Below are 27,449 nucleotides of genomic sequence, written 5' to 3'. Positions count from 1 at the left end.
AATTGTTCCCATGTCTCTCAGACTGTGCACTCAATGGGTCACGGGTTGCAGGGGAGCAACACAGTACCCATCGTTCAGTTGGCCAGACTCTCTTTATATATGGCACTGCTCCAAACTAATGCTACCAGATGGGATACTCAGGACCATTTTTCATCCGAGGGACTGAACACTTGTGACCAAATGCCCGAGCTGCGAAGCACCAATTTGATTTTATGAAACAGCAATGGAATCGCCAGGAAGGACATTGATTGAGCGATGCTGTCCGCCATTAGAAGCGAGGGGAAACTGACGTTTCTGGCATCAAACCTTCGTCAGACCAAAAAACAACAAAAGAGTTACGACACCAGCCCTTAGGAGCAAGACGAGCTCTTCATGGGACAGTGTACGGTTAGGATGATAATAAGAGCAGACTGTACAATGCAGAATTAAATTCGCTAAGTCTGTACAACCCTGTCAGACACAGAGTCGTTTATGAATGGGGGATTCTGTTCTAGAAATGGATAAAGGAATAAATGTGGGGGGGGGAGGGAAAAAAACCCCAAATACTGTACACCTGAAACAGTGTTGGTCAGAAACAAAGAAACTAAATTTAGGTTTGTGGGTGGATGTTAAAAGGGATTCATGTTTGCGATTCAGACAAGGCAGTGCAAGCAAGAACAATCAAAATGGTTCCGGGATAGGTTTGTATTATGAAGAGAAATTAGAAGAAGAAAATAACAACAAGGAGAAAAAGACAAAATGTCATAGCCCCCGTGGTTTTAGTAATTTCTCTGTCTGGAGTTAATAGTCCAGCAGCCATTTCTCATATGAGGCCAAATCAGGAAATTCGTTCAACACCCCCTACAGAAAAGGTTTGACTTGACAGGGTGGTAGAATAGACCCTATAGAACACCTCCAGGTAGTATGTGGTTTCAAATTGTGGTATCATTAAAATTCTACAGGCCATTATACATACCATGGGTATTTACCAAGAGGGTCACTGTGGGCTAGCAAAATTTAGGGGGAGGGGTAACGTAAACGTGAATATCTTTGTCTAGACTCAACCAATTTTCAATATTGAGTTATCATTGGCTTCCTATTATAATTCTCTGTCAGAGTATGTACAGTTATTTGAAAATGGCCTTTGCCATGGCATCACCAAAGCTAAAATATCACACTAATTCAAACTTTCTGACATTTTTAATTGTGTTCTTATATGAATGTGAACGGTGTTTCTCAATTACTACTGGTATAGTGGTATGTATACATTTTGGAAATCAAACGCTTAAGAAAGTATTGTTCTGCAGAAATACATATACATACAGAGGCACGCATAAAGAAAACTGCAACTGTTATTTTTAGCATTCGTCTTTTACTAGTGTATAGCAACACGGAAGCACATGCATACATCAGAGCCGAGTATAATAGTTGTCTTTGGCAACACGGAAGAACATTAGTGAAAGCCAAGTATAATAGTTGTCTATGGCAGCACAGAAGCTACTCATTCATCATAGTGGATGATAATAGTTATCATGGTGACACTGGGAGCTGTGCATGACAACACAGAAGCATATTAGTGAGAGCGAATCATAATAGTTGTGCATAGTTGCACGGAAGCACATTCGTCAGAGCGGTTTGTAATATTTGTGTCTGGCAACAAGGAATCACATTCGCCATGGAAGCATGAATATGTCATCTGTTGTAACTTTTAGTCAGCGTCTTCTTCACCACTGGATTCAAAGATTGTTCTTGGATTTTCACAAGTTTCTTCGGCCATACGTGCACATGCTTCTGTGCATGGCATGTGGTTGGTTCTGCATGTGCAGTCGGCTCGGCGACATAGAGACTTCTTGCAGTGACAGACAGTCAGCTCCGGAAGACCCCGTGGTGCTGGATCTTTGGTCGTGAGCACAGGCTGCAGGGCACCATCCTGAATTTTCCAGCCATGTCCAGCTGCTGGTGGAAGGCTCTGTGTCGGCTCCAATGCTCTCTTCCATACATAGGCCTGGTAATTTCCTCGCTTCATATGTTGCTGTAAGCTGTCGAATGTAGGGGGTAGATTTTCATTTCTTTGTCCCTTTTGACAGAACTGCCAGTATCTCACATTGTTCACTTTCCTCCCAGCCCCCTTGGTTGTTGAGTACATTGCACATATGAAGGCTTCGCATGCTTCTGAAGTGCTGTTGCTGAGCTCGGGTTCTTCTCCAAGCTGTCCCAGACTGGTCTGATGCTCTTTACTGTCAAGTAAGACATTGAAACCCTTTTTCTTGCCGAGTCCTGAGAGTGCACAGTTTGAATCACACCCAGTGAGTGTGTGGAAGCCGAGTAAAGCATTACACAGCTCAAGTCCTACTTTGTGTGCCAAGCCGTGGATAGGAATATCCCGAGCTTTATCCTTGATTCCAGTCTGAAACCACAGCTCCTGACACTGGAGTTTTCTGTTGTGTGTAGTGCAGAGGACAGCCACATCTGTGTCAGGTGATTGAATCACAATCCTATTGTGATAATGAGAGGCATGTTTTGCATGTAGCAATGTTCGTGTCTGCCTCTTCATGATCTGACTTGAGGGGAACCAGTTCTTCGCAGTGCCCTCTGATGACTAGCACAGACTTCTGCGGGTTCTTGAAACCACCACCGATGACTCGGTGTTGACCATCAAGCAGAGTGTCTACCCCCATGTGGCACCATGTGTCTGCCAAGAAGGCACACAAGTTGACTTTGTTTTCTACATTTCCAATGTATTTGATCCACTGCTTTGGAATAGGAGTGGCTGGCCCTTGGAGTGTCACCTCTAAGGCTGCAGATGTTCCTCGTTTCTCTCGCTCCCCAGCTTTGATTGAGAGGCTGGAGTACCGGTCGAAGACAACATCAACCCACTGACAACCATTCCGAGGTAGAGGGGCAGTAACCAGGCTGTAAAACTTGAATGCCATTTCACCGAAGTTTGCAGCACCAGCGGACTTTGTCATCTGTACCAGCCCCATTGTATCGACGATGTGGGCCGCAGACATCTGGCTGGTTGTGACTTGTGGCAGTTTTGGATGGACATCTACCTTCTTCTCTAACTCAGCAATGAGTACGTTCTTGTTGGTCTTCCTCAAGCTGCCATCGTAATGGGCCAGGGATAATGGCACTGTTGATAACTCGTAGCTGAGGAGTTCTTCAGATTGATGTCCCTTGACTTTCCTGTGATCAGAAGGCGGCCAAAGAGTTCACGGTCAGCACTAAGAGTGATAAATTTCTCATCAGTGAGCTTCACCGTTTTCTTCTTGCTTAGTGTGGCAAATGTTTTGATCTTCAGGTTTGGCAGGGAATCCCAAAATGTCACTTCATTGGTATTCAGTCTCTGTTCAACAAATGATGTCATTTGAGCATTACCGATCTGGTAGGAGTTAGCCATGCGTGTAGCAGCATCTGGGGGCATCCTGATACCTGTGGCAATGTTAATCAGTGACGAAATTCCATCATCAACGTTGTCTAGGGAGAAGGGATCGGTCATAAGCTCTGACGTGATGATGGGCAGCAGCTTCTGAACATCACTTTCATCTCTCTCCACCCTCTTTGGTGCTGCTTCTCTGTGGGTACCAACACGATCTGAGTCCTGTATGTCACACATCTCCTTCATTGCGGTTGTGATGGCTGCTCGTTCATGACATGTCAGGAACCATCGTTCTAGAGCTCCTGCTCTCTGACTGATCACTATGATGCCACCGTTTGTCTTGCTGTCGCGGTTGATGGACTGCTCTAGGGCCATGTCAGTCCACACTTGAGCAAAAGGTTGAGGCGATCGACTGATGGCATGATTGCCAGACATGAACTCTTCATTGATGGCAGGATGGGTCTCAGGCAGCTGGTTCATGTCAGCCAGATAAACAAGAAGCCACCTGGCGTAGTTGGGTCGATCCATTGCGAAGAACTGAGGGGTCATTGCAGCAGTAGCAGAGAGATGCAGAATCCAGTTTCCAGGCCTCTCTGCCTTGAGGAACTGGAGGAGCAGCTGTACCATGGATACATAATCACTCCAGTAGGCAAACAGCTGTGACTTACTTGCCCCGTGCCTCAGTTTGGAACCTTGTGAACTCTGATTCTAATGTCGTGATAGCATCACACATCCTCAACATGGTGTTCTGGACATCTTTTTCTTCTTCCAGAGCTCATTGGCATGCTGTCACTTGCTCCATCCACAGCATCTTCATCTACATCACTGACCTCCTGCCTAGAGTGCCACTTCACGAAGGCACGCCACTGCAGACGAAACATGGCTTCCATGACTATCTTCTCACTCCACGATTGTAAGACTTCCCTTTCAGGAGGGTCGAGGTTGTCGAACTGCCATACATGTCAGATTTTATCAGAAGATCCTCGATGCCTGACATCTGGTACTTTTTACCCAGCACAGCCAGATAATTCGTTGCAATGTGGAAGCCTCCTATGCGTATCATCATGTCTTCAAACTCTTCTTGTAGGTGCCACTGAATCTCTTTGGCCTTCACATATATAGCAAGGTCAAATGTAATAACGCTGTCATTCTGGCCAAGGCTTGCCATCATGGACTGCACATTCTTGATAACTGTGTAGATGGTGCTGAACTCTGAAGGGGAACCATCGATCATAGGGCAGTAGCCGATGTTTGTGCGAACGGGAACACAGGAGTGTACCACAGCATTGAAGCCACTCCAGCTGGGTATTTTTTGTATTACTGTGGCGAAGAGCGCCACCTCAAACAGCTTCATTGGTGTCATCCTTATCAACGCCCAAGCAAGATCCATCTTACAGGCTGCCAAATGCAAGCTTTCAGAGCATTAACCCACAGCCTCTTTTACCATCATTATTAACATGACATTTTTAAACTTCATTTTTGTAATTATCTAGTCCATAAGAATTTCATAAAAAATGGACTAACACAGCATGAACTTGGCACACAGATGATTAATGATGCCTGACAGATGTACGTCATTTTTGTTTGAGATCAGATCGAAGACGGTGATGATGCCTTGCTGATGATGCCTTGCTGGATTATGCCATTAATGATGCCTTGCTGAATCAGATTTTTAGTCCAGCAGCATGAACCTGTGAAAAATTCAATTGTTCAACACGCACTACAGAAAAGTTTGATTTGACAACTTAGTATGCCCTAAAAGATGCCTAAAATATAAAAAAGCTCATTATATTTGATTTGTTTGTGATTTTTACCTCTTGTGGTTGTACAGTTGAATGAATATCGACATTTCTGCACATATTCTGAAAGAGAATTATAATACGAAGCCAATGATACCTCAATATTGAAAATTGGTTGAGTCTCGGCAAAGATATTCACGTTTACGTGACCCCTCCCCTAAATTTTGCGAGTCCACAGTGACCCACTTGGTAAGTACCCTTGGTATGTATAATGACCTGTAGAATTTTAATGATACCACAATTTGAAACCACATACCACCTGGAGGTGTTCTATAGGGCCTATTCTACCACTCTGTCAAGTCAAACCTTTTCTGTAGGGAGTGTTGAAAGATTTCATTTTTTTCAGGTCCTTGCAACTGGACTATAAAGTGCGAGCCCATATTTACAAGATTTGTGTGGATGTGCAACTGGCTTGACTGGTCATGTGACATGGAAGAACATTAGTGACACGTGGCATTTGCCAAGATTGAACAAAAATCGGCCATGCATGTTCAGGAAATGATGGGGGATACATTTAAGTCAGAAAATGGATGCCGGTCAGCCGTCTTCGATCTGATCTCAAACAAAAAATGACGTACATATGTAAGGCATCATTAATCATCTGTGTGCCAAGTTTGAGCAGCATCGGTAAATGCATGTTTGAGAAATGGTGGAGGATGTGCCCAACATCAGGCTTCTTTACAACTAAAATGGCCGCCAGTCGGCCGTCTTTGAGTGCATCGCGAAATAAAATGATGTGCTTATGTGTACCATCATGTGTTGTCCGTGTGCCAAGTGCAAACAAAATTGGGCCGTACGTGTCTGAGATATGGTTGCGGAAGCATGTGCGCACAGACACGAAAATTGAAACCAAATCCATGAGCCCCCGTTTCGAACTAATTCCAACAGGAGCCAATAATAGAATGCTGTTATATGAGAGACAAAGACCAAATGTTATAAAAACAAAAATATCGTCCAGTGAACCGACATGATCGTTGCCCGCTCTTTCCAAAGCCTCTGGACATCAACTTCACAGTGTGCTTTTGGAACTCACCTCTCTGATCAGCCAGGCAGAACTCTATCGACTGAAGGATGATAAATTCTTCCACGTAATCACTCAGCACACTTCTGTGACAGGCAATGTACTTGCGTATCTGACGATAGCGAGAGAAAAGCTCCTGAAACAACTCTGGATCTTGTGTAAATTCCACGAGCGCAGCCGTCACATGAGGGTTAGACCGAAGGTAAGTCTTCAACTTTTCATCTGAACAACACACCAAAAAGAGAAATGTCAGAACATTAATAAACACCAGCAGAGTACACGCTCGACGGGCAATCTTGTTCCAAGCATCAACACGTTCTGACACATACCTTTATTTTGGCGGGGTACAGGCAACTGACAGCTGCCTCAATTGCTCTAAAAAATTTTTTTTTTTTTTAAACAACAGTGAGAATTGATTTGAAAAACACGTCCCCTACTAATGTGATACATTCTAAGTCCAAAAAGGGCAAAACTGTGAGAAATTGATGAAACGCCCTGAAACCCGAACTTCTTCTGTAACTTATGTCATAATAAAGCCGCGTACCAAGTTTCAGGTAAATATGTTAAAGGGTATGGGGGGAAAAAAAAACCTTAAAAACCACAGATGGGACGGACGAACGGACAAACAGAGAACAAACCTCTAATCCCCTCCTGTGAAACCGGTAGGGGACTAATAACCATGAAGCAAAAACACCTCACTGTACTGCAAAACGTGAGGATAGGACTTCTGCACTGTAAATGGGAGAGACTTGTAATACCCTTTCCCACCTGGAGTTGGCGCTACATGATACACATTTATATGGAAAATTTAGGTCCCTCACACACCTCCCCCCCTCCCCCCAACCCAAACCCCACCCAAAACCAGCGGCAAAGATAAAAACACCCCATATACACAAGTGAGATATGTACAGAGCAGGACCGTGGATGACCCCCATAAAAAGAGTGCAGCTGTTCCACTCTACCAATCTGGAATTGATTAGATGCTGGTCCTAGACTAGGTGAGCCATCACCAGCACCCTTAACAAAATACAAATTATTGCCTTAATCCCTGCTACAAAAGCAATGGCAAACCACCCAGTGTAACCCTTTCTCTGGAAGCTGCTTCAGTGGCACCGACGTTCTGTGACAGTATAAAGAGACGGCTCCAAAAGGGTGTTTGCAAACCTGAACTATGGTTTGATTGAGGTTAAGAAAAGACGATGGTTCAGTGATGAGTGATAAATCCATGCCACAGAAACACACAATCTGTAACTTGTTCTGCTCATACTGTCATAAATTTAAGTGAAATCCACACTTACCAATGAAAATGGTTGGATCATCAAGCATCTCAATTATGGAATGTTTCACCCATTTCTACAAAAAAGAATAAACAGAAGAGGAGAAAATTTAACAAATTCATTCAATAACCCGTATCAAGCTCAACTGGCCCAACAGCAGTAACCACAAAGTTGTAACTCACACAGAGGGACTCAGGATCAGGGGCCAAAAGACAAAGATCGATCACAAACAAAAATTCCATCAGGACAGTTCAGAATTAAATTAAACAAGTGGTTCAGTAGTCAACACACAGTTATCTCCACAATCACGCAAAACTTACTTTGTGCCCTTCGTTTAAGCATCTTTCACACTTCAACATAACCTAAAAGAGAGAACAAAAGGACATGTTAGAACATCTTCGATACAATGTGAGGAAACTATTAAAATAAGATATTGGTGTTTGGTGATATACGATAATTACATCAATTTATACAGAACTCTCTGTCGGAGATAAAACGTTATATCAACCGAGGATAAAACATGGGGACGAGGGAGACTATTACATGGACACAGCACAGGTGAAGCGAGTTCAGTGGCAGGAATTGGAAGAGGAAGAAAAAAAAATTGGTGGGTGGGTGGAGGAAAGAGGTCAGGGATGGGCTCTTTCTGGGGGGGGGGGATTATGTCATTATCGTCATTCAAACATGTAATACAAATACCTCTCTCAAATAATTCTCCTGTGTCATTCAAAAACACCTCGCTGCACTGGAAAATGTGGGGACAGGAATACTGTACTGTGAATTGGAGACTTGTTATACCCTCTCCCACCTGGTGGTGGCGCTACATGATACACAGTCACATGGAAAATTTGCGTCCCTTCTTCCCCCTTCACACCCCGAGACCACCGGCAAAGATAAAAACACCCCGATACATCGATTAGGGTCATGCTGATCCTGTGTAGCAAGTCTAGATTTAATCGGCCCAGAGGAGTTGTGTGACACGCACGCACGCACACACACACACACACACGCACGCACGCACGCACGCACGCACGCACGCACGCACACACACACACACACACACACACACACATAGTTATGTGTTAGATTATTCCTGAGTTTTGTGGTTGTCATTGCACGATTGTGTGACATTTTTTGATGACTTTTGTGCTTTGCTTGTTCGTCTCTTATTATTGTTGGAGATGCCACTCCCGGCCATTTTTGTGTTGATTAAAGACTTCTGAAAGGTCGACTCGGTTACTCATGCTTCACACACATCGTTCCGTGAATTGTATAAAGGAAGTAAGGATTATGTGTTTCACCCCTGTCTGTCTGTCTGTCTGTCTGTCTGTCTATCTGTTTGGAACTTGTGAAATTGAAGATTCTTCACCATTAAGAGATTGGGCTACAAGCGATATATAGCGTGATATCCAAAAACTTGTGCACGAGTTTGGACGAAACGTGGTGGACGAGTTGGTTAGATGACATGAACAAACCAATTAAATTTTGGTTCAGGACCGAATCCACATCCGAGCTATCAATGGGATCCATAACGTAAACTGTTCAGCCTAGTGGAGGTAGGCGCTCTACCGAGTGCTGTTCTAGTATGTTCATTGTAAGAAAAAACATCTTTCATCTCGACAGACACAAAGGAGAATTCAGATGCAAGATAATCTCCCCGTCCCTTTCTTCCACGTGTCCCTAAATCGTGTCCATGTACCGTGTTCTATGTGGCTGTCCCACCTTAGCATCGATGTAAGTGGACTCATAGTTTTGAACATCACTGTAGCTAATGCAATCGTTTTCTTACCATGGCCGTGGAAAGATTATCCAGAAACTCATTCAATTCCTTGTACTTGATGTCACCACCCTCATCATATTTACGATTACTGAGCCGAAAACCTGGAAAGACAAAGCAAAATCAAGATAAGACAGATATTGTAACAGAAAACCACCATGTTCAGGTGTGTGTGTGTGTGTGTGTGTGTGTGTGTGTGTGTGTGTGTGTGTGTGTGTGTGTGTGTGTGTGTGTGTGTGTGTGTGTGTGTGTGTGTGTGTGTGTGTGTTGTAGAAATGAGATGTCATTTTCGTGAATTAATCTTCATCTTCTTCTTACTCGCCGGCTAGTTATTCGTCTACCATGTCCTCGAGTAAGAGGTCTAGTGCTCAGAACACGTACGATTGGCCTGGGTCTTTCAAGAACCAGTTGGCCCGTCCTGACATGATTGGAGTTGGTCAAGGCAAGAATCTGTATTTCGTTCTGTGTGTCAACAATACCCTGCCATATCTTCATGAAACATACCGACGGATGTTTAACGTCTCCAAACTGATGCGACCAGACGCGACTCATCCGAGGGACTGCACACTTGTGACCAAATGCCTTCGCTGCGAAGCACCAATTTGATTTTATGAAACAGCGATGGAATCCCCAGGAAGGACATTGATTGAGCGATGCTATCCACCGTTAGAAGCGAGCAGAAGCTGATGTTTGTGGCATCAAACATTCGTCGGACCAAAAACAACAAAACAATTATGACACCGGTCCTCAGGAGCAAGACGAGCTCTTGATGGGATAGTGTACGGTCAGGATGAGAATCAGAGCAGACTGCACAGTGCAGAAGTAAATTCGCTAAGTCTGTACAACCCTGTCGGACACAGATCCGTTTATGAATGGGGGATTCTGTTCTGGAAATGGAAAAAGGAATAAATGTGGAAAAACAAAACAAACAAACAAAAAAAAACATACACCTGAAAGAGTGTTGGTCAGAAACAAAGAAACTAAATTTAGGTTTGTGGGTGGATGTTAAAAGGGATTCATGTTTTCGAATCAGACAAAGCAGTGCAAGCAAGAACAATCAAAATGGTTCCGGGATCGGTTTGCATTATGAAGAGATTAGAAAAAACAAAAAAAATAAACAACAGAATGCTGTTACATTGGAGACAAAGATCAAATTCCATGAAAACAAAATATCATCCAATGGACTGATGAACGTTGCCCACTCTTTGCAAAGCCTCTGTGCCCCAACTTCACAGTGTGCCTTTGGAACTCACCTTTCTGCTCAGCCAGCCAGAACTTTATTGAGTGAGAGTCGATGTGTTCATGCATGTAATCATTCAGCACATCTCTCTGACCGTCAAGGAACTGACGTACCACACTCGAGTGAGCGTGAAGGAACTCATTCACCACATCAAGGTGATCTTCAAGGTCCCTCATCAGTTCAGAATTGTCCATGGAAAGGAGAGCCTTCACACTTGTACCTGAGAAACACACAATGAACAGAAATTTCAGAACATTTATAAAAATGCACACGAAAAAAAAAGTGAGATATGTACACAGAAGGACCACCGATCACCCCCATAAGAAGAGTGCAGCTGTGCCACTCTGCCAATCTGCAAATGATGAGATGCTGCTCTTACAAATGGAACACATCCTTCAATCGTAGAAAATATCTGTCTCACAACATTGCTCCAGAAGGATCAAGCTAACTCACTTATCCACAACATGGTCATCCAATGGAAGAGGTTCAGTCTGGAAATTCTAAAGCTCACAATCAGCCACGGCCTCTCCTGGGTCAACTAGCAAAGTTGGACACCTAAGCCAACCGCAGACTGGGCATCCGCCGTCGATTCAAGTCTTTCATTGAAAAATCACAACTATTCAGTTTATAAGACCTTTATGGTAGCTCAATGGAGACTGCTCTTCCTTACGGACTAGTACCAACATCATGTCTCTGTCTGTCTGTCTGTCTGTCTGTCTGTCTGTCTGTCTCTCTCTCTCTCTCTCTCTCTCTCTCTCTCTCTCTCTCTCTCTCCCTCTTTCTCCCCCTCTCCCTCTCCCTTTCTCCCCCTCCCCCGCTCCCCCCCTCCCTCCCTCCCCTGGATTGTATACAAACAATTGTATAGAAACAAACATTTTGGAGGGGAAAGGTGGGGGGGGAGGACAGGATGGAGGGAGGGGGAAAGCGGGGAGGAGAGGATGGAGGAAGGGGGAGGAGAGGATAGGAGAGGATGACGGGAGGGGGAGAGGTGGGGGACAGAGGAGAGGAAAACAACAACACAAGGATGAAGATAGAGAGACACGACAGATCTGGTCTGAAAACTTAGCTTTGATAAACTGGAAAGAAACACTGCATGATCAAAGTCTAACGCACTCAGACCCAGAACCGGAAGTCAACCCTTTGAACCCTAACAGCCATTTTCCCAGCCACTATTCAAACCTCCATCTACCTGAGCAGTTGGATTTTTCTCCACAGAGCCCAGTGTGGCGGAGCCAAACGTCAAAGGAGCTCATGGTTCAAAGGATTAATGTTAATTTTGTCCAAAAGTTGCCCTGCTGCCCTCTTATCAGTTCATGCTCTCTGTCACAGTATTTTCTCCACAAGATGGAGCCTCCTGGAAGAGCACTAACGGAAGGTATCAAGAGTACAAAAGGAGGGCTGTTTACCTTCAAAGGAGGGACATGCTGTGAACCAATTGTGGTGTGAAATCTCCTGCAAAAGAAGGTGATGGAATCAAATATAAACACTATCAGGAAACACCTCCACTCGTGAGCAATACCATTTTGCTCCACCAAAACAGGTCAGCAACCCCAGCATGTGTGAACATACTTGTTCATGCAAATCAAACAGTTGAAAACGGTGTCGAACCCTCACCTCCATCGTGAATCTCATGAAAGGCTCGTTATAGGTCATCCCAAGCAGAAGGCCAGCTAATTCTGTTCCCGAATTTGGTGGCAGTTTGGGAACCACTTCGGAATACGTGTAGGCATCTGACTTTTTCTGCGAAGAAGCAAAAGAAACGTATTTGTGACAGAATCCGAATCCATCATCACAATCGAATACTTACATTTAAGCATATATTCCAATCAAGCACTCCCTGATGCAACAATAACCAAGACCACTTTAAACGAATAAAATACATTTTGATTAATCAAATAAGTTTTGGTGCACAACACAGAAATTTTCTTCGTAAGCCGACAAACAAACCCCCTCAACTCATTCATTGGATATGAAGTCTATGGGGTTTATTAAATAAATTTGTGACAACTCAAATCTTTGGTGGTCAAAATGAAACATACCAAACTAGAATTACAAAAGAGAATACAAGTGAATGATGAAACAATCATTTGTTTCATTGCACACAATGGAAGACAATAGATAACGCATCCAAATCGGAATATCCAGCGGAACCTGCACTCATCAAACTAACAGATATTAACATAAAAAGCAAGCCAAACAACAACATACCAGCACCAAACCATTAGATATACTACAAAATATATATATATATATATATATATATATATATATATATATATATTCCTCAACACTCCCCTTCACTCACCACACCCTCAGCATCCCTTTCACACCACACTCACACCCCCTCGACTGACTTAGCATACTGTTGTGGGAATCCGTCGCGTTCGGACAACCGTTGTAGCCAAATCGCGGTCGCACGTCCACCGAAGGCCGCAATCCAGTCGTGACTTTCCGGACCAACCCCGAAATCCAATCAAGGATGCCTCAATGCATCATAAACCAGCCAATTCTTCTGTCCACGCGCTACAGGGTCGATCGCCGAATTATCGATATACCCAACTATTCGCGCGGGCAGAAATACCGGAAGGTTATACCTCGACAGAACCTGCACGAAAACGAGTCGCTTTAGCAGCTCGTTCCGTATGCGAAGCCGAGCGGTTTTAATTCGCCAAATCCCGTCGGACCAGATGTACGTTTATCGGCTTTAATTAGCCAGTTAATTCACCGAGCGCACCATGGCAGTCAATACAGGAAGGGACGCAACGAGCAGGTGCCATTCAAACAATGGGTGATTTATTATCAACCAGCACGTAAGCAGTCAATGAATGGGGATAGGGGACAAGACACGAGCAAAAGCCTACAGCCGATTGCTATTTCATTTACAGCACGCACTTAATAACAATTCTACTTAAAGACAAGGCACCACAGACTTTCATACAAAAACCCAAGAAAGAAAAAGACACAGGCTCGTAAGCCTTTAATAATCCTCAGAGCCGGGATGACCGAAGGGGCTCTGAGAGGCTGGGCAGGTTACCTCATCGCCCTTGTGGTGACTCGATGGATCTTTGTTCGGCGACCCTCGGTATCTATCTGTTCCACCGGGGGCGTCGCAAAACGCGCCAGTCGCTTGAGCGGTTTGAGCAGCTTGGCGGGCGGCTCTCCTTGGTCGCTTGGCCTTTCCCGCAGCCTGGTCAATCGGGCCTGGCCGACGATGCTTCAGAGGAGCGAACGGGCCTTGCTCTTTTGGAGATGATGCTCTTTCAGAACCCGCTCACTCCTCAGCGTCGACCGACTCAGGGCCGTCTGATTGGACCGTGACATAGCTTGCTCCGTCTCTGGCTGTCGGCGCGCTCCGTCTCCGGCTGTTCGACGCGCTCCGTCTCTGGCTGACGGCTGCCCCTGAGACTTTTCCCGTCTCCAACGACCCAGCCCAACTGACTCCCGACTGACTTCTCGGCGTTCCAGCAGGGCCTTTTATCGGGTCCGGGGGCGCCCGCTCCCCCCACCTCTCACCCGAGGTTCGGCCCCGCCCCCTTTTCACCTTCGACCCTTCATCCCCGGCTGGCTCCACCCTCCTCACTACTGATTGGACAGTTCCTTTCTTGGCAAAGGTCGTTCTGATCCATTAATGCAAATCAGCCGCTTTCACGGCTGACTGCACACGGACACTGGAATGTGGCTTTTCTGTTGCGCCAGAACAACGCAACAGTTCGCAGCAACGGCACCTGTCGCTGCTTGCTGAGGAGGGCGCTGTGTTGTGGAGATTGATGTGGTTGTAGACTCCGTGGCGTTGTGGTGGGGATGTCGTGGTTGTGGAGATGATGTTGTTGTAGAGTTTGTTTAAAATAAAAGATAGCAAAGAATAACGGCTAACTCAAAGATACACAGCCCGGCACACGAACAATTCCCGTTATACATTGGTGGGGAAATCTAACCTGGAACACACACTTATCGAAATAACTGATCTTCGGGGAACCAGAATGGTGTTCTGTGAATTTCCACCACCGTAACAATACGCTGACACTCTCAGCAATGTCAATCTCCTGTGCAGATTCTCTCCACAAACTCAATCCACTTCCATTTACAAATTATTAATGTTCCGTTATCTCCTGCCAAGTTCTTTCAACCTATCCGGAGCATTTCCTTCAGCAAAAATTGTTTTCAAAATAATAATCAGAGAGGTTATGTTCAAAAAGGCAACTCTGTGCATAATAATGATTAAATGTCTTTGTGATAATGATCAAGACACCATTATAAACAATACTCACTTTGATAATAATAGATCCATTAAATTCCACTCCAAGAAATAATTGTATGCAGAGGATGCCCAGTGACCATACGTCAGCAGGGGGACCTTCATAGCCATCCTTTGAGATCTCTGGGGCCATATAGCCACATGTGCCACTTTCCTCAAAAAGTTTTTCACCCGCATTCAAAACTTTAGTGAGGCCAAAGTCGATAACCTTCACCACCAGTTGATCGTTGCAAAGCACGTTGTGAGGCTAGAGAACAAACAGAAATCAAAATATTTTAAAAACCATCAAATGTTTCATCATAAAATATGTTCAAAGAAAAATCCAAATTTGAATGAGAAGGGCAGGCAGAAAAAAAAAACCCAGCCAATGTATAGCCAGCAGAGGCTTACAGGCCTGATGTGTCCGGCCCAAATAAAATCCAACATGGCAGCCATGTCATTTTTGCTGGCTGCCATGGTGGGTGGAGTCAAGAGACCAATGTGGGTGTGGTCCGGCAGCTGTCCGACCAATGGGTGATCGTTTCAAAAATCGACCCCCAACAAGAATCCCAACAACAGCAATGCAGAGCTCTTGTAGACCTGCCACACCTTACAGGTAAAAAATTCCAGGAAGAGAAAAGTTTTCTCAAAACATTCTCCATCAATTTCAGAAGTTTATACAATAATATGGAGGAGCTTGAACGAGAGGACACAGCGAAGAGTACGGACGATAGAGTCGCAGTAAATGAGACTTGGTTTAGCTCGAGGAATGGACAAGAAGGCTGCAATATGTAGAGGTGTGATGGGAAAGACAAAGTAGCAGGAGGTGTAGCAATCTTGGTGAAGAACATTACCATATTCTATCAATAGAAAGGAGTGATGAGAAGGAGGGAATTAATGTGGAGAGTTCTGTGTAGATAGATATTAAGGATGGAAGAATAGTTAGGTACATATATCTGGCTCCTGGTGCGACGGAAGAAAGGTTCATTAAGAACTCCGAAAGGCATGTGGTAAGGGAAGAATATTGATTGTGGGTGATTTTAATTTGCCAGGAATACACTGGGTTCAGGAACAGGGAAATGGCAGATGAGCAATTTCTGGATCTAGTCCAGGATTGCTTTTTAATCCAGTTTATAGATAATCCCATGAGGAGAAGTGGAGTGTTAGATCTCTCATTAGGTAATAACTCGAATATGGTGGAGAAGGTTGAGATGGAACAGTATTAATGGACAAGTGACCATAACATAGCGTGTTTCAATGGATTCTGTGAAGACGAGTTTGAGATTGTAGAATGACGCTCGTAGATGTCAGGAAGGCAAATTTTGAGAGCCAGAGGAGAGAGGTGCCATAGATTGCAATAAACGAACAGGAGGGCAATCAGTAGCAGAGAAAATGGAACCTTCAATGAGAAAATGTGCAATAACAACTTCACAATGTCACCGTGAATAGAGATATAAAAAAATGAAATACACACTCTGACAGTGGGTAGTCTTGTTTTTCACAGACTGCAACCGAACTGGAATGGGTATTTAATTTTGACATCTTCCTTTCTGGCTGCATTGTACGTCAAATGAATTGTGCAATGAGCACAAAAGGGGAGGATATATCCATCCATCCATTGGGACCATACTCTGTACAGAGCGTCGGTGCTGCCGAAGCAGTCTCCTGGGCTATTGGGCACAATCCTGGATGAGTCACCACGGCTGAATTATTCCAGCAAGCTGGTACTCATTTTGCTAACCTCGGAAGGATGACAGGCCGAGTCAACCCCACCTGGTAGTAATTCAATGGTTTAGCAGGATTTGAACTCAGGACCCTAAGTTTCCAAGGTGGACACAGTGCCGATAGAAAGTGCACACCCCCTTTCAAAATTTTCACCTTTTGTTGCCTGGAAATAAATTGCGATAAATCACACTTTTTCCACCTTTATTTACAGATCGTAACCCACAACTTCCAAGTGAAAAACAAATTCTACAAATTTCATAAAACAATTAAAAATACAAAACTAGAATATCTTGGTTGGATAAGTGTCTACCCCCCTGAGTTAATACTTGGTGGAAGCACTTTTGACAGCAATTACAGCTGTAAGTCTGTTGGGATAGGTCTCTACCAACTTTGCACACTTTGATTGGGTAATAATTGCACATTCTTCTGAACAAAACTGTTCAAGCTCAGTCGAGTTATGTGGACAGTGTTGATGGACAGCAATCTTTAAGTCATGCCACAGATTTTTGATTGAATTTAGGTCAGGGCTCTGACTGGGCAACTCAAGAACATTTATCTTTTTGTTCCTGACCCACTCCAGTGTAGCTTTAGTTGTACGCTTTGGGTCGTCGTCATGCTGAAAGGTGAACTTCCGTCCCAATTTTAGCTTTCTTGCAGATGGCAGCAGGTTTTTCTCTCGGATTTTCCCGTATTTTGCTCCATCCATTTTTCCTTCTATCCTGACAAGTGTCCCAGTCCCTGTTGATGAGAAACAACCCCATAGCATGACGCTGCCACCGACATGCTTCACAGTAGGGATGGTGTTCTTTGGGTGATGTGCTGTGTTGGGTTTGTGACAAACGTAACGTTTTGCATTAAGGCCAAAAAGTTGCATCTTAGTTTTGTCAGACCACAAAACTTTTTGCCACATAGCTTCAAATCCCTGGAGTGGTTTTTTGCACTCAAGGTGGGCTTTTTTTGAATAATCACTTCCTTCTTGCCACCCCACAGTACCGGCCAGACTTCTGGAGTGCTTGTGCTATTGTTGTCACATGCACACAGTGACCAGTCTTTGTCATAAAGGCCTGTAGCTCTTTCAAAGTTGCCAATGGCCTCGGTAGCCTCTCTGATCAGTGTCCTCCTTGCTTGGTCATCCAGTTTGTCGGGACGGCCTGATCTAGACAGGGTCTTGGTGGTACCATACGCCTTCCACTTCTTAATGATTGTGTTGACTGTGTTCCAAAGGATAGTCAAGGCCTTTGAAATATTTTTATACCCATCACCTGATCTTTGCCTTTCCACAACTTTATCCCAGAGGTCTTTTGAAAGCTCCTTGGTGGTCATGGTTGAGCCTACTAAGCAGAGGAAATCTCCAGGAACAGCGGATTTAATTCTGAAATAATCAGAATCACTACAATTTAACAAAGGTGGAGGCCAATTAACTTGGTGTGTGATTTTGAAGGTGATTGGTTACACCTGAGCTAATTTACCATTGCTATCATAAGAGGGGTGGACACTTATACAACGAAGATATTCCAGTTTTGTGTTAATTAATTTTCTGAAATTTGTCAAATTTGTTTTTCATTTGGAAGTTGTGGGTTACGGTGTGTAAGTAAAGGTGGAAAAGTCTGATTTAATGCAATTTAATTCCAGGTTATAAGGCAACAAAAGGTGAAAATTTTGAAAGGGGGTGTAGACTTTCTATAGGCACTGTATGTGACAACCGCCCCAACCCCGCCTCCCTCCTTGTTAGTCATTACGCAACAATATAAATATTATTATTTCCCACCCTCTCCCTTTCCCAACCCCATTCCTTCCTTGCTTTGCTGCACAAAAAATAGTTTTCATTGCAGTGTTCCACAAGTGGGTTACCTTTATGTCTCGATGCACAACGTTCTTGCTGTGCATATAGGCAAAAGCAGAGGCCATCTGGAAGGAGGAGATAAAATATTAAATCATGGAGATAGATTGTGATTGTTAACATTTTCAAATTTCGAGTTTCAAAACACATCAACATCACAATGAGGCTGAAAGCTCTATCATCTCACCTGCTTCATGACATGCCAAGCATGAAGTAAAGAAAATCTCTTCCGCAAAACAAGTTGATGATGGAGTGAACCTGCACACATGGAATAAAAGCATACAAGGGCAAATCAATGAGATTATTCCTTTTTGAGAAAACATGAGTAGAGGAACGATAAAGTAGAAGAACAATATACGTAACAATGCAAAAAAAAAAAAAATCACTCAGAGTGACACTTGGCAAAACGGAACAGAGTAGAACAGCACTCGGTAGAGCACAAACCTCCATCAGGTTGAACAGTTTACGTTTTGTATCCCATTGATGGGCTGGATCTGAACCAAAATCTCATCTGCTTGTATTTGTCACTGAACCAATTCATCCCCCTAGTTTTGTCACAACTCGTTCACAACTTCTTGAGATATCATGATATATATAGTTTATGGCCCTCTCAATTTTAGAAATTAGGCCTATGTTGACGTTTTGACCTTAAAAATAATTGGTGGGTGAATTCATTGACCTGACATGCAAATCCTGTTCAAATTTCAAGTCAATTGGATGAAAATTGAGGATTTCAGAACCTTGGCCTATGTTGACCTGAAAAATAAATGGTGGTTGAATTCAGTGAGCTGATGTGAATATCCTCTTCAAATTTCAAGTCAATTTGATTAAAATTGACAATTTCACAAATTTTGGCCGAAGTTGACCTGAAATATAGTTGGTGGTTGAATTCAGTGACCTGATGTGCAAATCCTCTTCAAATGTCAATCAAATCCAATGAAAATTGAGGATTTTAGAAATCGCACCTAAATTGTTGACCGTTGGCCTATGGTGACCTCAAAAAACAGTTGTTGGGTGAATTCAGTGCCCTCATATGCAAATCCTCTTCAAATTTCAAGTGAATCGGATGGAAATTGGCAATTTTAGAAATTAGGTCCATGTTGACCTTTTGTCCTATATTGACCTCAAAAATAATAAATAGGTGGTTTAATTGAGTGAGCTGATATGCAAACCCTCTTCAAATTTCAAGTCAATCGAATGAAAATTTACAATCTTAGAAATTCGAAAAAGTTGACCTTTTCCGATGATGGCCTTTTGCCCTCAAAAATACATCTATAGGATTCTGTCAGACCACTAACTCTACCATATGGTGAAGTTTCGTGAAGAGTGGTTTGAAATCGTGACCTGTTGTCGATAAAAGGTGAGCAGACAGACAAATGGAAGTGATCAACATACTTGTCAAATAAATAAAAAAATAAATAAAAATGCCAAGTCATGAAGACAAATTTTGTTTGAGAAATCGAACGTCATGGAAAAGCATTGTCACAGACGGCCACAGTTGGACGCAAGAAGGGAGCAAATGAACAGGAAGAGTGGAAATAAAAGGGGAGTAGACACAGGAAACTGGAAGTGAGTCGTTAGAGTGTAAAGAGTGTAAAGAGTGTGTATGGGGAAAGAAAAAAATATTGAGGAAAGGATGGAGCATGAAATGAGATGGTGGTTGCACCATCAGCTTGAAGTCATGGAGGGGAGAATGTGATTGAATAGTTTCCGGAGGGCAATTGAACAAATGGGAGAAAAGAGCAGACGCGGACTGGGTACATCAACTGGCCCTGGTACCTGTGCCCTGGACCCAGCCACTCAGGGCCTAATAACCGCGAGTGCTGAAAGTGCGAAGATAATGGCACGGTTTGTTGGGGAAGAGATTTTTAGCTGAAAAATGCATGATTCTTAGCTTCTGACCCACACTTCTATCTCAACTCGATTTTGCCACTGAAGCAATTATTCAAGACTAGTTAGGACATTCATTCTGAGTTGTACGCACGCAAATAATGACACTTTGGTGAGATGGGGGAAATAAGAACACGAACAAGAATAGCCCGAATGAGAACGGAAGAAATGGCATTTTGATTCATGATGATGGATTTCGTGCATCGTTTGATGACAAGATTCAGCATCAGCACAAAAACGAACGATTAGACGTCATATAATGGACGTATATCGCATGCTTCATTGATCGGATCAAAAATACTGATATTGTCAGAAGGGATTGATTGATTCTTCAGCACAGAATGAATTAATTAATGAAAATTTAAACCGATTGACGACGAAGCAAAAATGGACAGATTAAAAAGGACAGATTCACTGAGATCATACAGCAAAGTCTGGCAGCAAAGAGGAAATGACTTTGAACCATGAATGAGATTCCAATGGACAAAGATTACTTTTTGCTACAGATGCTGACTTAGCAATATAGAAACGGAGCAGGGAGTAGCATGTGTCAATGGAATCCCCCGAGAACTGCAGGATAAAGATTTTTTTTTATCAAACTGTCCACATGTTCGACAAGAAGTACAAACACACAATTCCAAGGCTTTGAGCTCGGAGTTCACAGAAACTGAGGATTCAATACGTCGTTGTCAAACGGTCAAATAATTGATCGATTCTAAATCACATACAGTTCAGAGGACGGTCTGAGAGTTCACTCTTTTTGGACAGACGATCAACGACTGAATGTGTGGATATGCCGTTGAGGAAATCATTCTCCGTTAACATTGACATGAAGCTTCAAGACGGTGTTGTGACATCGAGTTGTTGAGGCGATGTTTGATGAAACGAAATTTGGAGAAACTCTGCTCTCATGCTACCTGGGAAACTGGTGGTGCCAACAATAACTTGTAGCATGTATGTAATGCGTGATTAGTGCTCGAATAAATGCTGTGTGTGTGTGATACGCAGATCGACCCATGTCATAGCCTCTCGTTTTGTCGGTCGGATCACGAGACCAGTTATTCCTTAGCCCAAAATGGGATTGGCAGTGGCCCACCGGCCAACCAGAGCACCGGCCCACTTGGTTCCAACCAGGCAACAGGTGGTCCAGTCCACCCATGGAAAAGAGGAATAAATGAGTGGAGGTGTGTCTGGAAAGTGTGAACTTTGAGTTTAACTCGGATGTGCTGCTGAAGGAACATGAGATGGTCAGAGGGGTGAAAGAGCAGGGAGAGCTGGACTGTGAATCAGCAAAAATGGAACATTAGACATGTTGCTCCATGTGTGCGAAATATCCTATCAGCTGTCTTTTCTCTTCCTGTTCATCTTCCTGAATAGAGTGTTACCCTCTGACAACTCATTTTTCCAAGACCCTCTGTTCTTTTGACAGGCCGCAGAAATCAGAGGACCACGCCGTCTGCCAGGTGAGAGGAACTGGCCATGTGTTTCAGCTTCATCACGTGATATGCTAACAACGTCGTGAGCTTTATATTCCACAGAATCCAGATCAGTTTGTGAAGCTACCATCTCATCCCAAACTGCAGGTCTCTTGGATTCTGTGGAATATACAGCTCTCAACACGTCTTCCTTGAACAACACGGACACACCTTGTTGGCGTTGAGCTTAAGGAATTATTTTGAACTATGGGGTCTGCAGCTCAGTTTGGAAGACAGCTTTGATGTATGATCCACGTCATGGCTGATGGTGAGGCCTACAAAGTCAAGAGACCGAACCACTTCTCATGTCTGAGCATGGAAATACATCGGTGGGCTGTTTTGAAAATCCTGCGAGAATGACGGTGAGACTGAGATTTGTAAGAACTGAAAGATGTTCCATTTATCAGAGCAACAGGCCTCGGCTTCAAACGCAATTTAGTTCTTTGGATCAACATTCATGGTCGAGCTAGACACAACTGGTTAGAACATCAGACTGTGAACATAGATTAAAAGATTAAAGAAGATTAAAATAAATATGTCAATGTTATCTTTTCTGCTCTTTTTGTTCAGCCACTAAAAAGTCCCAACAATTCACATTTATCAATTACCGTACTAAGTTATTTTGGTGCTCAAGTAAAAGTGGACGCAAGCAGTAGATTATCAGCAAAATCACTTTTGAAACCTCACCTCCAGCCAGATACTCCATAACGAGGACCACTTCATTAGAGATCCCATTTTCAATGACGTCAATCAACTTCACTGTGGGAAAACAAGACAGTGAAGCACAACTTAAAATGGCATAAGAAACTCACCTGAAATCAAACACCTTCAAACAAGATTACGAACGTCTGACTTCCGTGCGACCCATCCAATGACAAGTAATCAACAGTGTGACAAGATAGTGTTTCACAGGAATGGGGATTCAACGTGTGTGACGTCCCTCGAATGGACGTTAAACCGGTGTTCTGTCTGCAGACATCTGCTGGTGTATGTAAAGGATCCCACGGTGTCCTTCGCGAAGAGTAGGCGAATTATCACCGGCATCCTCAACAATTAACAAATTGCTGCCTTAACTCTGGCTAAGAAGGCAAGAGCAAAACCAGTCAGTGCAACCCTTCGTCAGGAAGCTGCTTCAGTGGCACCAATGTTCTGTGACAGTATAAAGAGATGGCTCCAAAAAGGTGTTTGCAAACCTAAACTCTGCTTTGATTGAGGTTAAGAAAAGTTGATAGTTGAGTGATGAGTGATAATTCATGCCACAGAAACACACAATCTGGAAATTGTTTTGCTCATACTGTGATATGTTTGAGTGAAATCCACACTTACCAATGTTTGGACAATCAAGTCTCCGCATTATTTCAGCTTCGTTCCTGAGCTACACAACAAAAAAAGACAGAAGAGGAGAAAATTTAACAAATTCATTCCATAACCCGTATAAAGGTCAACTGATCCCACAGCAGTAAGGCCGAGGTCACATTTGCTCGACAGCGAGGATACGGCAGCCGTACGCCCTCTGAATTGACAGAAACGTGCGGCAGCCGCAGAGAAACTGAGGTGGCCTCAGGGAGGCCCTACGCCGTTTGGCTATATTTTACAGGCCATAGGGTCGCCGTGGAATTATAGCGCGGAGTTATAACTTTTTTCATTTCTACGTTCACCGTAGCAATTCGACAAGCCAAGCTATGACGTAGATGTGTTCCACGTCGACCTACGTAGGGCGTCCGGTGGGCTTGCGTTATTCGTGCAGCTGCCGTAAGCTCTTCTCAATGAAAAATGAATTTTCCCAACCTCCAAAAAATTACGGCGGCCGCACTATTTCCATGGTCGCCGTACGGTGGCCTTGCGGTCTGTGTGACTACCTGCGGGCAACGCAGGGTCGACGCACGGTTCCCCTACGCCCGCCGTGCACATATGTACAGCCTCCTTGGCAGTCTGTGTCAACCGTGCGTCCACCATGCGCTACCGCTAGAGATCGGAGTATAGGTGTTTGCCTATACCGTGGTGCCCCCAGAATCCCAATTTAATTCATTCCAGGAGGCTGTTTGGATTGCAAAAGTTCGGATTCCAAAAATATTTTCCAAATAAGAAATAATGGAGTGAATTAATCCGTTCGTGGACCCAAAGAAAACCCACTTTCAAGAAACTTTAAACTGAAATTACCCATGTTTAAGATAAAATAAGACGAGTAAATGACCTTCGGTGGCGGTGTATTGTATGTAAACTGGTACAATCACCACATCCAAAGGTCCACACAGGCTCGTACTCCGGCCTGGGTTCCGATCGCACGCGCACTCTGCGAGAGCGCTGCCCCCGGGGCAGCTCATCAAACATGATGCCTGCAGAACCACAATCACTTTCATCAAACGCATCGGGCTGACGTAATCATGGATATTCCAAATTACAACTGGTTTTGCTGTGAAATTCAATCCTTGCCCGACAGTCCGTCACACCACGTGATCGGATTGCATTTTTGTTATTAATTAAAACACAAGATGATTAAAAAAACAAATATCACAAATGAAGGTGAAAACACGAGGTAAGGCCTGTCACATTTGGCTTGGCGGTCGGAGGGTCTACAAAATGTACGGGCACTAGCAATTATAGGGCAGCCGCAGTATTTCCACGGTCACACAATGTAGCAGTCACATATGTTTTGGCAGCGTCTTGCATCGCGAACACTGCTCATAGAGAGCTCGGCGTTGTTCTTCTTCTTCTTCTCGTTCTTCTTCTTCTTCTTCTTCTTCTTCTTCTTCTTCTTCTTCTTCTTCTTCTTCTTCTTCTTCTTCTTCTTGTGAAGACAAAACCTTAATCTCTCGGACTCGGCTCTTGTATATACAAGATCCGGATCGCCTTAAATAGTGAGCACATGTACACATCCTCACATAGACGGTGCCTTTTGAGAGCGTCTATCATGAACTTTTAAATATATTCGGACATTTGCTTTAAAGTTTCGAAAAGTTGACGTTACTATTTAAAGATTATTCCATTTATCATATTGTAATTTCGTAAATACATTATATATTTCGTAAATACACGATATATCGTAAATATGTAAATACATTATGACGGGTTTCGCTATTGGCTTAATGAAGGCACGTGACGAAATATCGGAAGTTGTTGTTGTTGTTTTAAAAAAAAAATGTTAATTTTTTTTTTTAGCGGACAAAACCTTTAGGTTTTGGATGCTGCTCTTGGACACATTTGTCCTTGTTATTTTTCGGGTAGCCGCACGGCGTATTTATAAATTGTGGAGACCAAAAACATGGGTGTGCCGTACGGTCTTTGATTTGATGTCGCACGGTGACCTTAGGGCGTTCCTGCGGTGGCCATAGAATTTTGAAGGCAGACGCAAGGTGCCTGCAAGGTGACCGCAGGGGGACACTAAGCCGAACGTGCGGCCAGACGGACGGTAACGAATGGGTTATTTTTTTTTTTACCCAGGTCGAAAAACCAGTTAAAACCAGTACACATTTTCAACTGGTCTCTATTGGTTCTAATTGGTCTTTAACTGGTCTCTATTGGTTTCAACTGGTACCAGTTAAATTCAGTCAGAATTCCAATTTCCCAGTTGAAAAAACCAGTAGCTCATATTTGTACCAGTTAAAGTCTTACTGGTTCCAGTTGATACCAGTTGCAATGTACTGGTCCCAGTTGATACCAGTTGCAATGTACTGGTCTCCCAGTTGATACCAGTTGCAATGTACTGGTCTCCCAGTTGATACCAGTTACAATGTACTGGTCCCAGTTGATACCAGTTAGTTAAATACAATTGTATTTCAACTGGTAATATATCACTCTATTCCAATTTCCATATTAAAACCAGTAAGAAACCAACTGGCTTTACTGGTACCAGTTGGCTACTGGTTTTCAACTGGTACCAGTTGACCAGTAAGATACTTGTCTTTACTGGTTTTTTGACCTGGGAACCAGTTCTTTTGTTTCGGGTTGTCGAATTTCTACGGCGAACGTCGAAAAGAAAAAAGTTATAACTCCGCGATATAATTTCACGGCGACCTTACGACCTGTAAAATATAGCCATATGGCGTAGGGCCACCCTGAGGCCACCTCAGTTTCTCTGCGGCCGTCGCACGTTTCTGTCAATTCAGAGGGCGTACGGCCGCCGTATCCTCGCCGTAGAGCAAATGTGACTGAGGCCTAAAGTATCGATCGACACACGAGAGATGCTTTCACGAGGACTTCCACCGACGAACTGAATGAACAAAGCGCGAAGATGCGGCTCGAATAGGTGGGAGAGACACGTGAACAAACATGAACGCAACGTTGTGTTCAGTTTTTTAAAATGTATTAGGTTTTTAGGGCAAAATATTCTCGAAAAAATTGTTCGGATTCCAATTTGTTCAAACAATGGGGCATTCGGATACTAGGGGCACCACGGTATATTATAGTTATAGTATATTCAGTTATATATACTGGTATATTTGTATTTCAGTAAAAAAAAGAACTGGTATATATACCCACTCGTTACCGTCCGTCTGGCTGCACGTTCGCCTTAGGGCCCCCTGCGGTCGCCTTGGGGGCACCTTGCGTCTGCCTTCAAAATTCTATGGCCACCGCAGCGACGCCCTAAGGTCAACATGCGACATCAAATCAAAGACCGTACAGCACCCCCACGTTTTTGGTCTCCACAATTTATAAATACGCCGTGCGGCTACCCGAAAAATAAAAACATATGTGACTGCGACATTGTGTGACCGTGGAAATAATGCGGCCGCCGTATAATTGCTAGTGGCCGCAGATTTTGGAGACCCCACGCCGCCGTGGCAAATGTGACCTAGGCCTAACCACAAAGTTGTAACTCACACAGAGGGACTCAGCCTCAGGGGCCAAAAAAACATAGATCGATCACAAACAAAAGTTCCATCAGGACAGTTCAGAGTTGAATTAAACAAGTGGTTCAGTAGTTAAAACACAGTTATCTCCACAATCACGCAAACTTACTTCGGCTATACCCTCCAAATATTTTGACTTCTTCAAAGCAACCTAAAAGAGAGAACAAACGGACATGTTAGAACATCTTAGATACAATGTGAGGAAACTATTAAAATATGATATTGGTGATAAATGATAATTGTGTTATTATTGTTACTCAAATGTGTAATACAAATACCTCTCTAAAATAACTCTCCTGTGTAATTCAAAACACCTCGCTGCACTGGAAAACGTGGAGACAGGAATACTGTACTGTGAAGAGTGGAAACTTGTCATACCCTCTCCCACCTGGTGGTGTTGCGACATGATAAACATTTACATAGAGAATTTGTACCCTCCCACCCCAGAACACGATAATTGTAAAATCCCCAAAACCAATTTGACCTCAAAATAATTGGTGGTTGAATACAGTGACCTGACATGCAAATCCTCTTCAAATTTCAAATCAATGGGATGAAAATTGAGGATTTTAGAAATTCGACTCAAGTTGTTGACCTTTGGCCTATCTAAACTTTTGACCTCAAAAACGAGAGGCTTCCAGCTTCTCACTACCTCCACCAGGTAGTGAAGTTTCATGAAGGTCGGAGGAGAAATGTGCAAGAAGCCCATTGATTTTTGAGGTCAAAAGGTCAACATGGGCCAACAACTGAAGTCATTTTGTAAAATCCTCAATTTTCATCCGATTGTCTTGGAATTTGAAGTGTTTGCATGTCAGGACACTGAATTCCAACCAACAATTATTTTTTTAAGGTCTGCAGGTAAAAGGTCAACATAGACCACATTAATATAATCGTCAATTTTCATCCGATTCACTTGAAATTTGAAGAGAATTTGTTCGTTTGATCGTTGAATTAAACCACTAA

The 27,449-nt window shown here is 43.5% G+C and overlaps 1 protein-coding gene across 3 annotated transcripts in view; it reads right to left on the bottom strand.

Moving 5' to 3' along the window:
• Positions 1-27,449, bottom strand: part of LOC147012533 (uncharacterized) — an 88,938-nt gene that overhangs the window by 27,286 nt on the left and 34,203 nt on the right. For 2 of the 3 annotated variants that reach the window (XM_085853521.1, XM_085853522.1), the window contains exons 14-26: positions 26,596-26,637; positions 22,963-23,011; positions 22,324-22,395; positions 18,459-18,529; positions 18,283-18,339; positions 14,741-14,974; positions 12,087-12,212; positions 11,879-11,924; positions 10,486-10,692; positions 9,245-9,336; positions 7,776-7,817; positions 7,477-7,531; positions 6,191-6,400 (exon numbers count right to left, since the gene is read on the bottom strand). In XM_085853521.1, coding sequence (XP_085709647.1) covers positions 6,191-6,400; positions 7,477-7,531; positions 7,776-7,817; positions 9,245-9,336; positions 10,486-10,692; positions 11,879-11,924; positions 12,087-12,212; positions 14,741-14,974; positions 18,283-18,339; positions 18,459-18,529; positions 22,324-22,395; positions 22,963-23,011; positions 26,596-26,637 — 1,303 coding nt within the window. Of the gene's footprint in view, positions 1-6,060; positions 6,401-7,476; positions 7,532-7,775; positions 7,818-9,244; positions 9,337-10,485; positions 10,693-11,878; positions 11,925-12,086; positions 12,213-14,740; positions 14,975-18,282; positions 18,340-18,458; positions 18,530-22,323; positions 22,396-22,962; positions 23,012-26,595; positions 26,638-27,449 lie in introns of those variants that run through there. The other variant, XM_085853518.1, reaches the window with a different exon arrangement.

The sequence above is a fragment of the Eptatretus burgeri genome, chromosome 14 (assembly GCF_056783735.1).
Source record: "Eptatretus burgeri isolate ZD-2024b chromosome 14, Ebu_testis_v1, whole genome shotgun sequence".
NCBI lineage: Eukaryota > Metazoa > Chordata > Myxini > Myxiniformes > Myxinidae > Eptatretus > Eptatretus burgeri.
The sequence above is the reverse complement of the archived record's forward strand: the minus strand, read 5'-3'. Positions and strand labels throughout refer to the sequence as shown.